We start from the raw sequence: 21,448 nt of genomic DNA, 5'->3' as shown, positions 1-21,448 counted from the left end.
GTATTTTCATATTTCATATCATTGCACTAGAATATATATTCTCAGTGTGTATGTATGCTAAAGCATGTATTTCTGTGTGTACGTGCATGCATATGAAGTGTATGTGTGCAACACAACTACACTATGGACAGTACACAAACACACTTCACATATTCACATATCCATTAAAGAGTGATGGCTCTTATTAACTTTTATCTCATTTTTGTCATACATTTTATATTCTTAGGTTAAAATTAATTTGGTAGTTTGTGTTCTGTATAGAAATAACTGATACAATGTTAATCACTGAACTTTTCAAACGTTGAAACTAGTCTGAGGCTAGGTTCCGAATTTTTTTGGAACTAATTTGTACTTGATGCTACATGTCTACAGACATGTCTGCAGACTTTAAAAGACCAGTGTGTAGGATTTAGTGGCACCTAGCTGTGAGATTGCAGATTGCAATCAACTGAATAGAGTACTGGAGGGATGATGTATTGTAGTAACACAACAATTCTTATTTTCAGATGATCATACACTAATGAAAACATACTGATGAAAATTTTACTCAATATCTGCCAATAGATACCACTAAATACTACACACTGGACCTTTAAATTAAACTTACTTTGCTGTATTTCCATGTGCAACAAAATGTGCAGACAGTGTCCGTTTTAAAAGCCACGCATCCTTGAACTGCCCATCATACCGACTATGTACTTTGTCATCAGTCTTGTTGGCATGCTATGCAGATAATGAACAGGTTGGTTGAATATCCCCATTTAGAGTCTAATAAATAATAATGGTTACTTAGGCTCTGCCTCTTAAATCCACAGTGTCATGTGAGGTTTATCCGTTCCTCTTAAGAGTGAAACTCGCTGGCAGGAAAGGAGTGTAGCATATTAACTGTGCACAAATACTACACACCTAAACTCATTACAGCTTGATATATCAGGCAACTACGCATACATGTGTTGGGTTTGGTAGCAGATATTAAGGATAGTAATTGATTTCAATAATGGCATTGTTAATAAAATTATTAATATGAATTGACAGGGCACCATCCTGATATCAGGGACCAATCACCAACTATGGATACAGTTACATAAGAGGGCTGTTGACTTCAAATGGAAATGTTAAAAATCCATTTATCAGGTGAAGGGTTGAATCCGAGCACTGACCTCCACAACCAGCTGTTACCACAACACATATGCACAAAATCAGACAACTTTTCTTTAAATGTACAAAAGCGTTCATTTAGCTTCAACAATACTGATGAACAATTATTATTCTTCAATTAATACACAATATACAAGCAGCTACAATAACAAGTGTAAAGACAGCAAGCAGGTATGTTCCACATGTCAATGTTTGTCTATGTGTGTGGGCGTGTGCGTGTGTGTGCGAGCATGTGAGAGGGAGGAGAGAAAGAGAGAGAAGGCAAAATGGCAGACGTGACCGTGTGGCTCAATGACGCGAGGTTCAAGACCAGGAGGCTTGACAAAGCAGAATGAGACGCACAATGGAGGATGTGTTTACATGTCTCTGACAACAGATGGAGGGAGCACAGATGAGTTATACTACTGCTACACTGCTATCTGTGCATTTAAGGTGTGTGAGAATGCCTGTAAAGACACATGGATGCGTGTGTGTAGTATAAGAAAGACGGAGGGAAAGATGCTCAAAGCCACAGAAAGACACAATAACTGTCTTTATCACACAGAAATCCAGCATGAGAGCTCAGCTCAGAGTTCTGGTAACTGATAACTGATAAAGTGCAGCTTACCAGCTTTAATACAGTAGCAGAAAACGAACACAAAACCAAACCTGACAGCGCGGGACACACAATCAATATAACGTGCTAAATGCACAGACGCAAGCAGGACGCACAATGATTGAGGCATCTCAACGAGCTCGGCGATCCGTTAATTTCACGGTAAAGCTTATACAACAATGAAGCTAACAGCTTCTCCATCCTCTCAAAAGTTTTTAAGATCAGCTATTGTCCTTAAACGTAGCCATACAGTGGTTACCAAACCCATTACAAGCATGACATTGAAAAAGTCTGTTGAATGGCACCATTTCTTTTAAATGGAGGTTCTACGCTTAATTTTTAGTTTGTGTTGCTTCATGTTATGTAATGAAATGGATTGCTAGTATTTAAATGAAAAGTGAACACAGCATTTGTTTGCTTGTTTTCCTCCCAGAATAGACTATCTATGTCATTCTGTGTCATAAGCACAGCTGGTGTCTCATCATAGAGCTTGATAACCATCTGTCTGATTTTAGTAGTGGAGGTATGGCTGGTGTCATAAGGCCTTAATGAGGTTCTAGACAGGTCTTCAATATAGATGGAATGACAGAAGGAAACCATATGGGCCCCATTCGCTTCCTATTCACACTTTATAGGTAGCAGTTAGTCTAACAATTTGCTGACAGCTAGTTTTCTGCCATGTTTTGTAGTCTTGTATATCTTGCTTTCTCCTTCATTTCTTTTCATCCTTGCCTTATTGCTTATAACTGCCTTCTCATCTCTTTTTGTCTTACTTATTTCTTTCTCTGTCCATTGTCTTTTGATGCCTACTGCTCCACTTTTTCTGTACTTTTTTCACCTCTCTTCTCCTATCAATTCAAAAACTCCATTCTCCTTTATGTCTATGATATCAACTGTATCTCTGCGGTCTTGTTTTTTCTTTTCTTTTTCTTTTTTTTTGCTTAATCTCTCTCTTTATCTTACAAGTGCTCATTTTGTCTATTTTTATCTAATAGCCTCAGTTCTCTCATTTCCTTATATTTCATGTATTTACAGGCAGACCTGAACAGCTAATCTGATTTTGATGGACATCAGTGTGGAAGAATTAGACTGAAGTTTAGATCTGAACCACAGTGAGTTTAAACCCTGGCTGCTTTGAGAAAGGAATCAGTGTAGCTGTCTCCCTGTGATTTATATACAGTAGTCATCGATAAGCTGTCCGTGGAGTCTGACAGGTTTAGAGGGCTGCATACACACTGACACCCACAGCTGGGGTCCTTCCTGAACCACTAGCCATCCAGCAGAGGTCCAGAAGGCCTGGCTGAGTTAACACCCAGCCCAGGACCTCCTTACATCTCAGCAGGCTTAGCTTTCCCTGTTGTCCCCCAGGCCACCTGCCTGGCTGTCTCCATGGCTCCTAAAATCAGCACTTGCTACAAAACAGCTGTCCATAACCAAACACACCCAAAACACACAGCTGCTGCATAAAATGATTACGCGCCCACACCTGCATATGGGTGTGTGCGCATAGACACACACACAATACACTACACAGCTGCTACCCACAGCTGGTGCCCATACTTTGGACGGAGAGATGTACATGTAGGCATGCACATGCACACACCGGACACAGCTGCTAACCACATGTGCCGCCATTATCCACATGAAGGGTGGAGTGAAGAGAAAGATAGACAGACAGAGAGAGAGCAAGATTAACTGAGAGGGAGAGAGAAAATAAATATGTGGAACAAGATGGCAAGAAAATACAGAGAAAGAAAATCAAAAGTACAATAGGATGAAGAGAGAAAAGAGAAAGTGCCAAGGCAAAAAAAAAAAAAAAGAAGTTGAGAAAATTGGCAGCAGAAATACAATTCAAGCCTGATAATAAACATTGGCGGTATCAAATTAAAGGACTAGGCCCGGTCACATTTCACTTCCTCTAATCCAATCTTAAAGTGGAAAATAAGTTTTTAATTTGTTTAAATACTGATCTCTATTCTGGGCAGTGCCACAGGTCCACAGGTATCTGCTGACGATTCCATTATTCTAAGATAAATAAATACAAATGGGATCCAATCTCTCACACGCTACTGAAGATTTTCAAAAGCAGGTCGATACAAATGAAATTTAACAGATGGAGCACGTGGCTGATTCTGACACTAGACAGAGAAGGTGCATCTGAAATTTATCAAAATTATGTTATTTTACATCGTGCTGTGTACAAGCGGCTACCTGACTGTATTTTTAATGAGCTGCTTTGTGTTACTCTGTTTTCTTGAACACAACACTGGATTTAAGACCGCGAGAGACAGACAGCACATGAAAGAGGACATTATCTCTTGAGTGCATGTGCCAGCTTTTTCCAGAGAGAGAGAAAAAAACAACTAAAAAATCACTTTAGCTCACTCAAAACAATAAATACAGTATGCACTGACCCAAATGTGATTTTTTTCTTTGTGGTGCCGAAACAGGAAAGCAGTTGGTGGTTTTTTGTTCAAATAAAACAATTTGCCATGTTTTTAAGCTCAAGTTTTTTCCTCACTTTGGAAACTAAAGCTTTTTTTCTGAGCTTTCAACTGCATTCAGTTATCATTTATCTACACTGAGTAGAGATACGTTGGCCAAACAATGTATGTTTGGGTTTGGGTTGGGCCAAGGCAACCTCTTGTGGCTTCTCTTCTCCCACCCACAAACAACGTGAACTATGACCATGGTCGTTCCCCAACCTTAACCAAATGCTTACTTCAACCATAACTATGATTGATCTTGAAACTCATCAAAGTATTTTTAGTGCCTCAACTTGAAGGTGGCCTGTTGAGTTTTTTTCTAAACAAGGAAAATTAATGTTTAATTTCAGTGTTTGTGTCAAAGGACGTTTTTTTGTGGACTTGTTAGCAGGGACGTCTGTGGCTCAGGAAAGCAGGTCGTCCACTGATCACAGGGTTCATCCTCTGCTCATGCAGTCCACATGGCGAAGTGTCCTTGGGCAAGACACTGCACCCAAAATTTCTCCCGATGGTCAAACTGTTGTGTAAGAGTGTGTATGTTTGGACGAATGAGAGGTAAAGTGGTAAATGGCTGATATAAATGCAGCCATTTACCACTTAAATGGATACCGCAAACTAATGAAGCATACAATACACGACTCTACAAAGGCCTGCTCTGGAGTTGTGCGAATTTGCGAGAAATCATGTCGTGTTTATCTACCTTCACTTGTGAAAAGTCTTTTATTTTGAGTCAACCGCTGTTTTTGAGGAAGGGCTGTTTTTCAGTTGGCTTGTTTTATAACAGCAAGACAGAAGGGAGGTAACAATAACCAGGACTTCACAGCAAGAGAGGAAGAGGAGGAAAGAGAGAAAAAGAACTTCATCGAGCGTATGTGATCTTTTCCTCCGAGCAATAACTTAGAGAGCATCCACACATCATAAAATCTGAAAGTGCTACACAGACAAGTTCTCCATCTGTGCCCTATCACACATTTTAAGACTCACTTGTTCTGCTCTCTCTTTTCTGTCTTTTCCGCTGTTGCTCATGCATGCATCCTCATTTATTTCAGTCGCTGAAGCTCTCTTTTTACTGTACACACGCTCTCTACTTTCAGCCATCTTTGACTTTACCGCCCTCCCTCTCCCTATGGTGTGGTTGTAAATCAAGACAGATTTAAAACAACGTATTAGTTCTATTAAAAGATGTCAACAGTATATTTTCATTGGATATGACTCACTTAATATGTATCTTTCCCACTCAAGGCAGGAAATTAAGCTTACCACAAGTTAATTAGAGGAAAGGTGAAGTTAGAAGTGAGCAACAGTCATTAGCAAGTGGCAAATTAAAAATCTTGTAAAAGATTAATACTCATAACTGTGTTAAAGTCTGATGTTTTGTTGACCCATCCATCCCTACAGATTTTGTGGCTCTATAACAAATTGATTCTACTTCCTCTTTTGCTCCCGATTGAAAAGAGAAATTACTATACCTGCCAGAGGACTTTATCACTTGGACGTAAGCAAATGTCGTTCGGGGGCATTTGCTGAAACAACCGATGCTGTTGTCTCCAAACTGTATAATTCTCGGACTTTATTAAAGCTCCAAAGGGGACACTCTGCTTTGATTTTAATGATGACTTATGTTTTCTGAGCACCACCATCGGTACAAGAATTAATTAAGAGCATAAAAATTACTTGTATGCTATTCGTTGCGAGCACTTCTCTAATATGGTGTGAGGGTAATGAATACTGCAGCCTCTAGAAGTCACTGGCAGAACTTGCCCCTTTACCTCTCTGTCAATCATCTATCACACAGGCTTTTTGTCCATCTCTGTTTGATGATCAGGCCATTATATGATCCGAGCATCAGATGTCAATTAGATCCAACAAACTGTTTGAATTGCAGACGTTTTTCTTCCCAGGCAGACACTTGCACATCTTTTAATGGACAGCAATTTAATGACAATTTAACCGAAAAGCAGGAAAAGAGAATATAGGCCCAGACAGAAGTACTTAAGAGACTAGGCAATGGCTTAAAATAGACCATCAATAAAATGTCTACAAGTAAAAGGGAGACATACAGTAGATCAGGCCAAAGCACTGTACAGTTTTTACTTCTAACACTTCTATACTCATAATTCATTCTGAGACACCGACTGGAGACACATAGGTTAAAATACGCAGAACAATGTTCATAAATTATTCAAATATGACGTATTTTATGGATGACATTTTTACAGACAACAACTTGTTGCATGGCTTCTCAGTTCATCAGTTTGTATCCGGTGGAGTTTTTTGATTCTTTTTTCAACTCTACAAAATGGACACATGGAGTGAAAGTACTGGGTTGAAACAGCATTACTGCCACAAGTCGGCAAGCACTTTCTGGCTCAAGTGTTTAACATTAAGAGCATTTTGTTTGATTGCCTCCCCCCCTCTGCCTCACAAGCTGTGAAGGAGTATCAGGGTCCTCATCTACAATTGTCCAAGGTCACTGTGGGGGCTACTGAAAAAACATTAGGGCTACTTAGCCTATCATTGTTCAATATTTTCTCTTTCTTACAAATTAATGTTATTATATCAGTGTGCACAGGCTCCTAAAAACATGGAAATTCTGTAATGATAAATAGATACATAACTAGTAAATGCTGTCAGACCTCCACCACGGAGGCCGTCAGTGTTCAATACAAAACCCACAGTTCAGCTCCCAGTGAATGAGTCCATAGCTGAAAATAAACTCAAGTGATGCTCAATCATCACGCTCAGGACAGATGGGCCCTCTTCCAAAGGTAAGTAACTAGTTCATTTTCTGAATTCATTAATATTCTACGGGCCGGATGGGAAGCTTTGGTGGGCCGTATGTGGCCAGCAGGCTGCCAGTTGATGATCACATCCATAGGTTGCAGAGTGATAGTTACTAATAGTAACTCTGGTTCAATGATGAAAGGTAGAGCTCACAGTGACTTACTGTGTAATTAAACAAAGGCAAACTTCAGGCAGTGGTAGAGTCAGAGATTGCAGTCCTTGAGTTTTTTTAAGACAGCACTGTTTTCTGTCTGAATGGCCAGGCAGCCCAGACTTAGTGCATACAGAGCTCTGTTGCTTGTGGCTTTTAAATATCATCTTAAATTGCAGAGTTAAACTAATTTAAATACAGTTTCACTGTGACTTTATATTTTGAGGTAAGTGATGACAGGTAGCTAGATGGGTACATCAGCCGACAGAGAGGCAAGTGGTCACTTTTATACATTAGGAAACTGACCGATTGGTGTGCACAGAACCAGAAGCATTGCTGCATTGCATTTATTCTCTACAGTTGAGAGTGAGCAGAGTGAGGGCAAAACAAAAAGAGAGACAATGGGAGTAAAAAGCTCTTGTCGGAAAGACTAGTCAGTACAGCAACTGAATATGACAGCACCACTCCTCTGCTCTTCCCTCCCATCTTCAAATCTCTCTATCCATCATGTTTATGAATTGTTCAGGCGAATATTGAGCAGAGCATGATGGGAGCCTGTCTGAAGCCTCGGGGTGGAAGTGTCACTAAACACTTCTCGTTTGGTCACTTAATTGTGCATGTGTGTCTCCCGTGTATGTGGTACTACAATATATGTGTAGTCATAAGCGCACTGCAACTGGACACATGCATATATGTTTCCTGCATGTACATGGGTATTGGGTACTGGGTATTGTTGCATAAATATACCTATATTTGTGTGTATGGGCAGATTTTGAGTGGGTCACCGTCTCTGTATGTGCGCTGGTGTATGCATGTGACCGCACTCAAATACTCACAGGGACTCACATCATCATCATTACCCTGACAGCTGACAGTAAAATCCATATCAAATCTATAACTCCATTTTCCTGTTTTTGTTCCTTTCTTTCATCACCCGACTCCCTTGTCTCCCATTAATAGAGGCTGCACCATGACATGCCATTAGCTGTCCATGGATATATCATAAAAATGCAATGAAACACAGAGACAAAAAGTCAATAAGTGACAAAGACTGGGCCACTGCATATTTTGCTATTCCAGATACTTTAAGAGTATCTTGCCCATGGCATTACCTTCCATGCAGCTCTCATACTCGTTGTCTCACTCAAACGGCTTTTATTTATTTATCATCTTCACCTCTCTAGAGAGATAGAAACGTCTCACTTCCTCTTATTGCTTCCGTCTTTCTTTCTGTCTTTGTCGACATTATGTTCTCTCTCTGTTATCAGCCTCTCTTTCTGTCTGTCCTTCAATCCTTCACCCCTCTGTCTCACTCCCTTTTATTCTAAGTATAATTTCACCTCCTGGATTTTTGTAGTTCAGTTCATTCTGCAGAGCAGGGAGGTGATGCTGCTCTTCAGTTTGATAAATGTATGTTTAGCAAACACTCTAATTATCTCAACCAGAGCTAATAGGATAGATAATTACACATTATACACAGAGGCGCTCTCTCTCTCATTCTCTTTGTCTCTCCTTCATTCCCTCCCACTGCTTCTTCCATTCTTTCTGTCTTCCTCAGGCCCATTGTGTGTGCTATCTGTTTCTGAGAGCAATGTGGTTTTTTCTGTTTGTAATTGACATTAATGAGGCTTTCCTTGACTGCGTCAGGCCTTATGACTGGTGTCTGTCTGTGACGCTTGACCAGAAATACAATACAGTGGCAACAGAATATGATTTTTATATTGTATATGACTTTCACAAATACAACTGGCACTATAAACTGATAGGAGGGAAAACAGTCCGGTCTCCACATAGCCCACACAGCTCGTACTGAAGTTACATTTTCTAGGAGGTACACAATAACAATAGCTGGACTGTCTGTGTACCTATAGAGCTGCTTCACATATAGCAACACCTGACACAGATGCATAATCCGGCCTTCACAGTTAACCATTTTCCCAAAGAAATTGCTGTAATTCTGGCACGTGTGCCTTATTCCCTGCCGAATTTGTGAAAAATGACAAAGTGTATAATGAGTAACCTTTAAAAACATCTTTCATATTGACATGGCACTGAAAGTCTTTGTATAACCTCCACAAACAACAGCGAGAGTTGCCAAGTGAAGGATGGAAATGTCTCCAGTTGTGGGCTGCCTCCTTTTTCTATTTGTTTTCGTTATTATTTTCACACTCTTGGTGCATTATGAATCCCGCTTCCAATCACTATCAGTGGTAAATGTAATAAAAGCCATGTTTTAATATTGCCCGCCTGATTCCATCAAGCCAGTTACACATTGAGGAAGGAGAATTACGAAATGTTGTTCATTGTCAGCGTAACAGATATTAATGCAGATAAACTGGAATTTGTTTGACTGGCAGAGGCATTATTGCTTGGTTACATCACTTTAAAATGTCTTGCATGGAGTGAACAGAACTGCTTGAAAAAGAATTCCCATATTGTCAAATATTTTGCTTTTGTATCAGAATAAAACTGATGTTATTGAAGCTCCCATGAGTTATGTTAAAAAGCATTGCTTACTAAACTAATATGAAAACCTGTACTGTGTTTTGATTGAATCCATTTTTGGACACTATGAAACCGTACACTGCAACATTACCTCAACCCTTTTTTGCACACCATTGGTGATTGCTTGCATTTTCATCAATCACATGTGAACTGTGGGTATGTAAATATACCACAACTACACAGAAGAAAAGTTTATGAGCACGAGACAATTTTTGCATGTGATTGTCGGTGATTGCCTCTGCTGCCCTGCGACATCAGGGTCCAGTTTTAGAAACTCATACTTCAGAACTGATGTTACTCTCAGACAGTCTCTGTTGATTGGTATATTTATTCAAGCATAATCCAGAAAGCCGCATCCTTTTCCTCTGTGTGCTTTTTGTGGTTGCCATGGTCACACAGCGAGCAGCAGCGGTAAGTTTAAACAGAAGTCTCACCATAGTGAACTCAGAGGGTAGCGCCGCACTCTCTCTCCTCGCCACCGTTACCCACGTCAGCAGAACGCCTCCAGTCACGGTTGTGATGGAAACAACAGTGGCGGTGGCAACCCCTCGCTGCCTTAAAGTACTTTTGTAGGGAAGTGAGGCTGCTGTTGATGGAGGAACCTGTGTCTCTGCTTCTTCTTCGATGGATGTCTTTACCTGCCTTATTGGTGCAATATAGCAAGTCCGAAGCAGCACTTGAATTTATTAATATTCTGTATTTTTCTTTCTATACATGTTTAACATAACAATGCTGTGAACCAAAGGATCCAAATCATTTCAGCACAGTATTTCAACAGGTTACATTGCAAATTTAACCCACTGCCCACCATTCACCATTGGTAACACCTCATTATTGAACCAAGGCCCTTGAAATTCACAATCCTTCAATCTCACCGAGTATAACAATAGCCATCCATCAAGACCTCTTTTAATCTCTACACAATTGGCAAAAGAACAAAATCGACTGAGATGACGAAAGGCAGAAAGGTATTAGTAAAAACTGACTGACAGACAGACAAAATGCCCTGTCAAACCTCTCTCCTGTCGTTTCAAGGGACAGGGCAATATTTGACTGATGTATAGATGAGAGAGGAATTCCACTGCCTCCGGGAAAAACATAGGTCCAAATTAAATTCCATACTTATTCTCTCCCTGAGCTGCCTGAGGGTATCCCACGACCTCCACAACACAAAGGTCAGTATCAGGAGGGCTTGGCCAGGAAGAAGGAGGAGAGGCAGTAGGAGGACAGGAGGGACTGTGGAGTAAGAGGAGGAAGAAAAGAGGGATGAAAGGAAAAGAAGAGAAAGAGAGAGAACAGATCAGGACAAAGAAAGCCAGGGATCAGGGGAAATAATGCTGGAAAAGAGCACTGGATTACAGAAGTCACATTTAAGACTCTACTTATAATCATCTCTCCTTTCAGATCTATCATTTCTTAACAATGTGTCTGATTCTTTCTTCTCCACAGACAGGTAATCAACTCCTATCAGATCCAGACCTGTAGCTGAAGTACAGATCTGACATAGCTTCAAATATTTGAACTAGTCGATGTGTGTTTGATTAAGACTGTCAGAAATTTAAACATCCTTTGAAAGACGGCACGCCACAAGATAAGAAAAATCAACCTAAATAAATCATGCCATGCCTGTGATTCAGTATGTATTTAACCGCTGTTTGCAAATCTAATACTTTTACTGTACAGTGGGCTTGGGAATAGACAGATTTGAAATTCACAGTTTCAATAGAATAAATAAAGTAAAGAAACTGTCCCGCCTCAAAACAGAACAAACAGCAAGAAACAAAAGATCTGGAAAATAAAAAAGCAGAGCAGCTAACAGCAAAGACAGAGCGAATAATGTAATAAATCCCCTCTACCAGGCAGATAACAGGTCTCCCCGTTGCGTTTGATGCACCCCACAAGACAGATTCTGGCATTTCAACTGACATGGTACATCTTTCACACTGCTGATTTCAAAAGTTATGCAGTGTGAATAATTTCTCCACAAAATGTCGACCTCTACTGCCGGATGAAGCTTTTATGTCAAAGTACAGAAGACATAAACGTCCAAACATGAAAAATATAATAAGACGTGCGTTCTGACTTTATTCTTTTTCTCTTCTTTCTTGTCTTACTCCCCTCTCATGATTGTGATTGTTTCCTGATTAGACAGTTTTAATATCGGTCCCAGTGGGAGGCTGTTACCAGGGATACAGCCTAGGCTGCAGCGCGGCATGTGGCTAACTGTTACAGCTAAGACGTCCCCGGGTGATTTTTCATTAACTGGTCATAAAGGAGGCTCTGTGTGGAGCCATTACAAGTGGCCTCAGATCTTCTCCACAGAGCACTCAGAGGTACTACCAGAAAGGAAAAAAGAGTGAGACAGGGAGGGAAATATGGAGGCAATATTGCCTCTGAAGAACAGTTCCATTAGTTATTGTTTGCTTTTCAGCTTTTCGCATTTTTTGCCCATTTTTTCCAAATTTAGAAAGCCAAAGCCCTGCTTCAGTCCTCATGAATGCCAACCCTGCTGTTTGCCCGAGGAGGGCTACAGGCAGACATGTGCTACCTCCGTGACACATGGTGCCACCAGCCGCTTCTTTTCACCTCGACCTCGCCAGCTCCCCACCTGCGATTGCAGCCAATTATGTTTGTGGGAACACAAAACCAAGCTGGAGGTACTGCTACTGGGAATTGAGCCAAGTTAAAGCCATTGTTAAATATTTAATTACACTGTGTGTCTGGCATATAATGAAAGTCTACCACTGATCATTTGAACTTGTGGCCCTCCAACATCCAAATCTATACTGCAGTTACACTGTATCCCTGCAAGACAATGTGAAACACAAACCTTACATGGACTGTGTATAGTATGGCTGTCAAGTTTTCCACTGTCTACATTAGGATTTAGCACACCAAGAGTTCTGAGAGAGCCAGATCATCCATCAGCATAATATACTGCAGCCTGACAGAAAACTACACGGAGCCATTGTCATGAAAAATGGCAAACAGCGCAGACAGATATATGAGGTTGAGACTATTACAGAGGCGATCAGCACCAGAATTCTGAGTTTATCTAATGAGACTCATCACACTCGCCTAGGTTCATTTGTGATGTGCACAAAATGTGAGTGATTCACATTATCTGAATGCATAAACTATGTAACCCTAACAATAATGTAAATGTATAAATACACAAAAGTTGGTGACTAAGTTTGTCAAAACTGCCGTATAAAAAAGTAAAACTAGGGTCAAAGCTGTGACAGACTAATGCTCTGCCCTGCAAAACTGATATTCTTCACTATGAAGATCATTTTATGACATTATGTTTAGACTAGGCTGGGCACAGCAGGATGGCACAGGGAATGAAGTGACCGTCCCTCCCCAAGATGAAGCCGACCCTGACCTCTGACCTCACCACATAAGACGGCAAGAGAATTTAAGAGATGGCCGATGTCCTATAATATGAGTATGCTCACCTTGTAATGCGTGTAACGTAACATCTGTACACAGACTCCCATCCTAATGCACTGGGGCAGTAGCTCAATCCTGCTACTCTATACCCAGAGTCCTGCTGGTTTTATGTCCTGCCAGGTAGTTAATTGCATTCACTTGGTGTCCGAGATGTAAACCACTCCCTGATTAGACAGCAGGAATGAAAACCAGCAGGACTTCGCGTTTGGACGGTGAGGACTGATAACTACCGGGCTTGGTGAGACCTAGGCCTTTCTAACTTTCGAAACATCATTTTCACAAATACGTTTTTTTTTATTAGCAAGACTCTTAAATAACAGCATTTCTCGTGGATGTGACAGTTTATAGATCATTCAGTATGGGGTGGAAAATCTCCTCCTCCTTCTCTCTTTTGTGGTTAAACTAGAAATCTGTTTTCCATTATCATGGTGGGAGAGAGGAGAAATTTGATTTGCTCAGTTAGATTTGTCTTGGAGAAAGCTGATTTCCTATCCATGTACAGTATATACATCACCGGCTTTCTGAAAGCCCATAGCCTCTTCTGTAGATTGATAAATAAAAGCTGTGCTTTGAATATCTTGCTCTTAAGCTCAAAGCAGAATTATCAGTGCTCATCATTATACTGTATCGGCCACAAAGATATTCATCGCTGTTTATGCAGGAATTGTCAGAGCTGGTTGCACTTGGTATCAGTAAATACGAGATTAATCCTGAATGGAGACCTGAATATTCATGTCAACAAAAAGAATGACTCCAAAGCTCCAAAGGAGTTTGCGAAGCCACTCATCAGCATGGTAACATTCTGGACTTGGTAATAACAAGTCCATCATTTGAGTCATACACTGCTGTCTGCTCTTTAAATGACATGGTCGAACATTTCAACAACACTATGTCATCTGTTTTAAATATTGCTGCCCCTGTAAGGGTTAAAAAGAGGTAAACTGTCAGAATCTCCTCATGGTTAAACAACAGCAGTGTTAATGAGAGCAAGAGAATCTGTCAAGCAGCTGAAAGAATATGAAGGAACAAAGAGCTCGCAGTTCACTGTAATATGTACAAAGAAGCCATGACTGTCAACAACAAAGCAGTAGTCTAGCAAGAAAAGAATAACTTTTCCAAGACTATCACAGAATGCTCGGATCTCTAGAATATTATTCTCCACTATTGGCCAGCTACTAAGCAGTGCCCCCATCTGTCCACAGTTCTCTACATCAAACTGTGAAGAACTTACATCGTTCCTCAACAACAAAATAGCCTCGATCAGATCCAGTGGTGCTGCTGAGGTCAACACAGATGAGCTCAATAAACCCTGTAAAAAAGATGTAACCATGGGAAAAGTCACCAGCATTACATTTACTGAGCTCTGCAATACTGTCACCTCCTGCGCTGACCCTGTACCTACAGCATTTACAAAGCTGGTGTTTGACAAGTGTGTCAAGATTGTAAAGACATCTCTGCAGACAGGCATCCTCCCCAATGCATTGTTGTAACACCATTACTAAAGAAATCACTCGCTAACCTTCCATTCATCAGTAAGTTACTGGAAAAGATTCAGGGTAAATTAACGCCTTTCTTAAAGAAAAGAACATTCAGGGGGACTTTCAGTCAGGCTTTAGAACCACAGCACTGAAGCTGCTCTGACTAAAAAAATCAGTGACCTCAGACTAAATCCTGATGAAATAAGGTCTCAGTTCTCGTCCTCTTAGATCTAAGTTCAGTGTTTGATATGATTGACCATGATATCTTAATCAAAGGTTACAAGTCTTGGGGTTATGTTAGATTCAGATCTAAGCTTCAAGTCTGAACATCAACGAGGTGACAAAAATTCATTTTTCCAACTTAGAAAAAGTAACTGAAGTACAACCATTTATAAATCAGAAAGATATTAATGCACTACTGACTCACCTCCCAACAAAAAACACTGAAAGACCAGCTGATTCAAACCTCTGCTGCACCGCTATTAACCAGCACGAGAGGACATCAGTCCAGTTTTGATTGATTTTAAGGTCCTTCTCCTTTCATACAATGCGCTTAATGGACTAAGACCCTTAACCCAAGTCTTCACCCTGAAATGTAATGATTTCATAGCAGGGACTTGTGAAAGAAAGAAACTGAAAACACCTGCTATGATGCTATTGTGAGGAAGTCCGTTACATCAGCATAGTGTAGAACTGAGTGAGAGATATGCATGAAAGCTACGAGATGACAAACTAAACCCAGTAATGTGGAGCACTACACCGACCTTTTGCTGCCCTGTGTGATAAGTACCGAATTACCCTTTCAACTCTGTCCTTCTAGGGAGCAGTTTAGTTTGCAGTGTTAAGATCAGTTCTGGAGACCTTTGCCTCAAGATTTAGATAACACTTCTAACCTTTGGAGTTAATCAGAGTAAACACCAGCTGGTTCCCAGAAGGGTACTTGAAAATACACATTGTGTATCTTGAATATTAACATGCTGGAGCGTACACCTGGAACATTTTTTTCAATACTGGAGTCAGTAAAATTCAATCGCTAACCCTCATATCCAGCTTCTCTGTCTTTCTTCATTAGCACATTATTCATATGCAAGTAAACACCATCCTGTGTCACACAGGGAAAAGAAATCCAGCTTTCAAAATTCAAACATGGTCACTTTTTCAAATGTAGCTGCACTGCTGCAATTATTAATTTGCTGAAATATAAATATATAAATATTAAATATATATAAAACACAGGCCTAGCAGTTTGAAAGTGATTCACTCAAACAGCAGCATTTGATCTTTGGATGTCACTGAAGATGAGCTAACGGATAAGATACTGAAAGCTCCTTAAATTTACAATGAGCTTCTAATTATGTTTGCATACGATGGAACTAAAATTGTTTCACTAGTATTCAGCTAAATATGCACAATATGAAACCAAGCAACTATACTTGAATCATGAATCAAAGTGTCTATTTTGATTGCAACAACCTCCACTTTCATTGTAACCATTGATGTTTATCTTTCGCTTTCATGTTTTTGTTTACACAGTTTGTGCGATTATGCGTTTTACAATTCAGTTTCAGTTCTGGGAAAAAGTTCCCATTGGCCAAAAACTTTCAGAGTAACAGGTCAAAGGCCTGCAAGTGCAAAAATTGATACAAACTGTATCAGAACTGAAAATGAAACTTTCAGCAGCATACACGAATAAAAATGATTGCAAAATAGAAACTTTGAAGAGTGAAATGAAAGAGGATAACTTTCCAAAGGGACACTTTTTTATGATAAAGTGTAGGTTTGGCTGTTGTTTTGGTTTCAAAATATTTTTATTCCCTCTCCATTACATCTATTTCATTTGACACTTGAGTGATTTGGTGGAATAATATCAAAACAATTGTAATTCCATAAAGATCTGTCAATCTTCACTTCTTTGACAAACGTTGTTGAAATTCAGGTCACTGAAGGAAAGTTACTTCTGAGGTTTAGATAAATGAGGCACTCTTGCGTATCATTGCCTTAAGACTGATGCCCAGTGATACCAGAAATACTCAGATTTTTACTTTCTTTTTACTATTGCGGTATTGATAAATAAAAAAACAATATGTTTATAGAATATCTCTCTGTAACATATTTCCATATGAAATGTAGTTATAGTCCTAAACATAAAAGTAAAAGTTTTTCCTTTAGTTTTAGCCAGTACTTGAATAAAAAAGGAAAATAAGGAATAAAAAAGGAAAAGAATTATTTTGACAATTCAATGAGGCTATACTTGGAAGTGGAAAGAGTCAGGTCTGTATTAGGTTCACATTAACATCAGTTTGAGAGGAATGAAGTTGGGAAAGTGTGAGAGAGAAAAGAGCAAGAAAGATGGCAGCATAAGGGAAAGGAACATGGGTGAGGAAAGAGAAACTAATTATCATAAATTGTGACCTGTTTTCTTCAGCATAAATAAGCATTAAGAGGAAGAGGAAAAGAAGGAAAGAAGCAGTCAAAGAAAATTAGCTGCTGGAAAAACAGGACCCTTGCATAGTGGGTCAGATGCGACCACTGCGATGGCCCATTTATGAAAGTAAGAGCTTGGCATGAAATGCTGTTTTACTCCATCTTAGACTCTTCCGTTGAGCAGGATTCAACAGCTTTACAACAGAAACATGTTGTGAGGATAAGAACAACTGAGACAAAGACAACTGTACGGGAAACTGGGAGCCAAAGAGCCAGAGGGAGTCGGGGGAAAGACACTTACTTTAGCCAGTTGTGATAATGCCAGACGTTCTGTGGCTGATTTGAAAACCGCTGTGTTCTGCTTTTTGTAGCGCTCCTCTGTCTTCTTTTCTGCCTGAACGCAAACAGCATTCCCAGACATGTGCACACACATTACAATTAGGATTTGAAAGTTTTCTGTCAAATAATTACAGAACTTTTTATCAACTCATTATTTATTTATGCAGCCCAGGATCGCAAATCACCATTTGCCCTAAAGGGTCTTTACAATCCATACAGCATAGCTCACCCTCTGTCCTTAGACCCTCAAGCTTTATACTTGAGCTGTATTATGATCAGGACTTTTTTTTAAAAAAAGAAAGAGTGACTATATAAATTATAAATTATTATTTATTATTATTATTATTATTACCTCATACTGTCCTGGACTTGGGGCCTCTATTGATTCCTTGTTGTGGAAGATGCAGCTGCGTTCAGCAGTGGAGCCAAAGCCTCCCTTCCTGGTCCTCTCTAAAAATGCTTTTTTAAAACTCTCCCGGGCTAATCCGTGCTCGAACACATTGTAGGACCCTGGACCTGCACAGGGCACAGAAACGTGGGGTTATTGTAGGTATTTGTGCAGAGTATGTGTTTAAATAGTCCTTTCACTGTCCTGAAATAAAATAGTTCAAGACAAGATCCTGAAGTGCTTATTTTCCCTAATACCTATTAATTCTGTCCAAACCTGCCTTGTGATGCAAAGCAATCCACACAGGGGACACAGACATCAGACACATGCAGCGTAGGTGTAACTTTGGCTTTGTGTCTTTCATTTTTGGCAGTGTGTGTAGACTTCATACAGTGTTGACTTAGGCTGAAAATAACACATGCACTACACCTGTGCCTTGCAGAGTTTCATACGGGGACACTCGTGTGTTTCTGCTATTTTAATTGTTGTCTTCTCAGCGGTGCGCCTGCTTTGGTGACAGCTTGAAAAGAAAATCCTCAAAAACACTGAAGGATGGTTCTCCATATCTAATAACGCAGTTTCAGAGAAAAGCCTGTGTACTGCATCTTAAGAAAACACTCAACTGAAAGACACATACATATAGATACAAACATATGCAACAATTGAAAACATAGAAAGAGAAAGTAAACATAGAAATGCAACAATTTGCAAGGGAAAGCAAACGAGAAACAACAGAAGACGTCTGGTTTGGATTTGGAGTTTTTACACATAATGTGTAAGATTAAAACACATAGTATGAAAAAAGACTCATTTTAAACCAATTTTAGACTTTTGGTTCCACTGTAATTTCAAAAGTGAGATGCAAAACTGGATAACTCATACTTCTACAACATAATGGTTCACTCTTGGGACAATACGAGCATACACACACATACACATGCACATTTTAACCATGTATTTATGTACACATAAAAGAGAGGTCTGTACAAGGATGTAAGCATTGGAGGTGCAGTAGGGCACATTGACAAGATCACAGACCAGTGGCATAGGTCGCTCAAGTGCTGATGATACCTGATAGTATATGGATATTAAATAACAATGCAATGCTGGATCTGGGTTGCACCTGTAAAATGTGAAAACTTCTATATGAAAGAGGAATATCACTTTGAATGGCATTCATATTGAGCACAGCACAGACTGGCACATGCTGATGACATACATACTGACCTGGTGTGGAGCATTTTTTGGGAGTGAATCGGACTGCAGTGATGCCAAACGGGCTTTTCTTCACTCCTGTGGTCTTCTTCAGCAGCTCCAGGGCACAGCGCGGGTCATTGTATACACCAACAGGGGGCGACACTTCTTTCACATGGCTGAACCTCTAGTAAAGGGACATAAATGGCAATGAGACAGATGAAGGTTTGGTTAGAATATGAGTGTGAGAGAACATGAAGGAGGACAGAGACTTGGAAAAATGCATCTGAAGTCCCAAGCACACAACTTAACAATTAATAGCACTTTCTGCTGATGATGACACTCAGATCAGCACCGTTTGAAGGTGACAAGCACTCCATTAATTCTCACTAACCTGTGCTCATCTGGAACAAAACAATTAATCCAACTGTGAATATCTGCTTTATCCACAGGAACAAAACATGGCAGAGCAGTGTATCTCTTCACAGTCAGAGACATCAAGCAGAAGCATAACCCGACCGAATATAGACTAACTGCCCACATGTAGACGAGACAAAAGTCTGTGACCACACCATCAGCATTGGGAGGGTTTACTGCTCATTACATACCAGAAAGCACAGTTGGTGGACAGATGAAAACTGGAGCTACAACTTTGAGGTGTTTGAATCAAAGTGTTTGTCTGTAGGTTCAGCCTGACATTGTCAGAGCCAGCTCAGGTTTGATCAGTGTAAGCTGCTCTTTTCAAGCTCTACCCCTGCTCTGTTCAGGTCACATGGGATCAATGGCAGCGACGGAAAAGATTCCTATGGTAATATAATAACTAGATGGGTATTCATAGCATCTGCCTTTCTTACTAATAGCGGCTGTGCAAGGAGAATGATGTAATCAGCTGAGAAATTATGGCTCGGGTTTCTACAGTGGTGGTAAAAACAAATATGCATTTTCAAACAGTGTTAGCATTAAATAACGGAATATATACGTACTTTCAATTATGGATTAACAAAACTAATAATCTACAACTATACCAGTGGCTCTGTGTGGCATACTTAAACACAGTGGTGCTCTGAACTAAATGCTAACGATAGCATGTCAACATATTGCTATGCATGCTGCTGTGTTAATTAATGTTCTCATTAATGCAAATCAGCATATTCATATTCATAATTGGTATTATTATACAGTATAATTCACCGTGTTAGTTTGCCATTTTAGCATTGATATGAACAGTGGGCAGTAAACACAAAGCACAACCAAGGCTGAGAGGAATGTCATCAAAGTAGGAGACAAATTCAAATTGTGACCTGCATCACCAAATCTATAGCGCATCCTGAGGGGGACCTAAATGTCTGTATCAAATTTCATGACATGACAGATGACATGTAATGGATTATTGAGTTTGGCTATGTGAACTTGACACAGTGTTTTGAAAAGTCTGGATTCAAGAGAAAACTCTTTCACAATTCTTTGATATTTCAGGCTGGACTAAAGTGATGGACTGATCATCCATCCTTCCAACACACTGATTTTGCCATTCATACCATGCCTTTCATGCCTTGTTGCTGTTTTGCAATCCCAATTGCACGCGGAAACTTGAAAACCAAAAGACACTACAGTGAACTGAGAGAAAGCAGAAAGCACAAAAAAGGAAGAACAAGAAAAAAGAAAAAGAAATAACTGTATGAGACAAAGAATAAAAAAGAATAAAATGCATACAGCCAGAACAAAGTGGTGAGATGAGGACAGAGAAAATGAGATGGCGTAAACAGCATCTGCAACTCCAAAATAATGATGCACACTATCAGGTATATAATGTTCTTTGAATGTTTTGCTGATATCAGAGCTGATTCAGTGCTGTAACTGCTTGGCAGCTTCACTTCCAGGGTATAAATGTGTTTATCTGATAGCCTATTGTAACAACACAGGCAATCAAGGAACCGAAGCAGATAAGCTGCCTTTTCAGTCAAAATAACTGAAGGTGAACTGAGTTTCAATGTAGCTCTACACTTCTCTGCAGCCTCTCACGACTGAACCATGCAGCTGGTTGTTACTGAACACAGCAGAGGAATAAAAAGAACTTGATTCTTACAAATACCAGCATGTCCACATTAACAACGCTATACACACACACACACACACACACACACACACACACACACACACACACAGAAACAGAAACACACGCACACTGCTGTGTTTCCATCAGTTTTGGCGACATAACATTGGCTTACATTCATTTCCTGGAGACTTATCCTAACCATGACCACTTCTTGCCTAACCCTAACCTATCCCTGACCTTAACCCAGGTCTTCATCCTAAAATTTAATGATTTACATTATGGGGACTTGTGTTTTGTCCTCATAAGGAAGGTGAGTCCCCACAATGTGAGTGTGTTACCAGATTTATGGCTCCACAACGCGAAGAATACTTGGCCACACACACATACTCACACACACACACTCGTGTTTCCATCACTTCTGGGTATATTGCACAGAC

General features: G+C 40.0%; 1 protein-coding gene across 1 annotated transcript in view; it reads right to left on the bottom strand.

Annotated features, from left to right (window-relative positions):
- The window catches only part of stpg2 (sperm-tail PG-rich repeat containing 2), a 56,592-nt gene that overhangs the window by 17,916 nt on the left and 17,228 nt on the right, over nt 1-21,448 (bottom strand). Inside the window, exons 8-10 of the mRNA XM_070964006.1 lie at nt 18,989-19,142; nt 17,726-17,889; nt 17,336-17,428 (exon numbers count right to left, since the gene is read on the bottom strand). Of these exons, the coding sequence (XP_070820107.1) occupies nt 17,336-17,428; nt 17,726-17,889; nt 18,989-19,142 (411 nt within the window). The remainder of the gene's footprint in view (nt 1-17,335; nt 17,429-17,725; nt 17,890-18,988; nt 19,143-21,448) is intronic.

The sequence above is a fragment of the Chaetodon trifascialis genome, chromosome 6 (genome assembly GCF_039877785.1).
Source record: "Chaetodon trifascialis isolate fChaTrf1 chromosome 6, fChaTrf1.hap1, whole genome shotgun sequence".
In the NCBI taxonomy this organism is placed as follows: domain Eukaryota; kingdom Metazoa; phylum Chordata; class Actinopteri; order Chaetodontiformes; family Chaetodontidae; genus Chaetodon; species Chaetodon trifascialis.
This window is presented reverse-complemented; position numbering and strand designations above follow the sequence as displayed.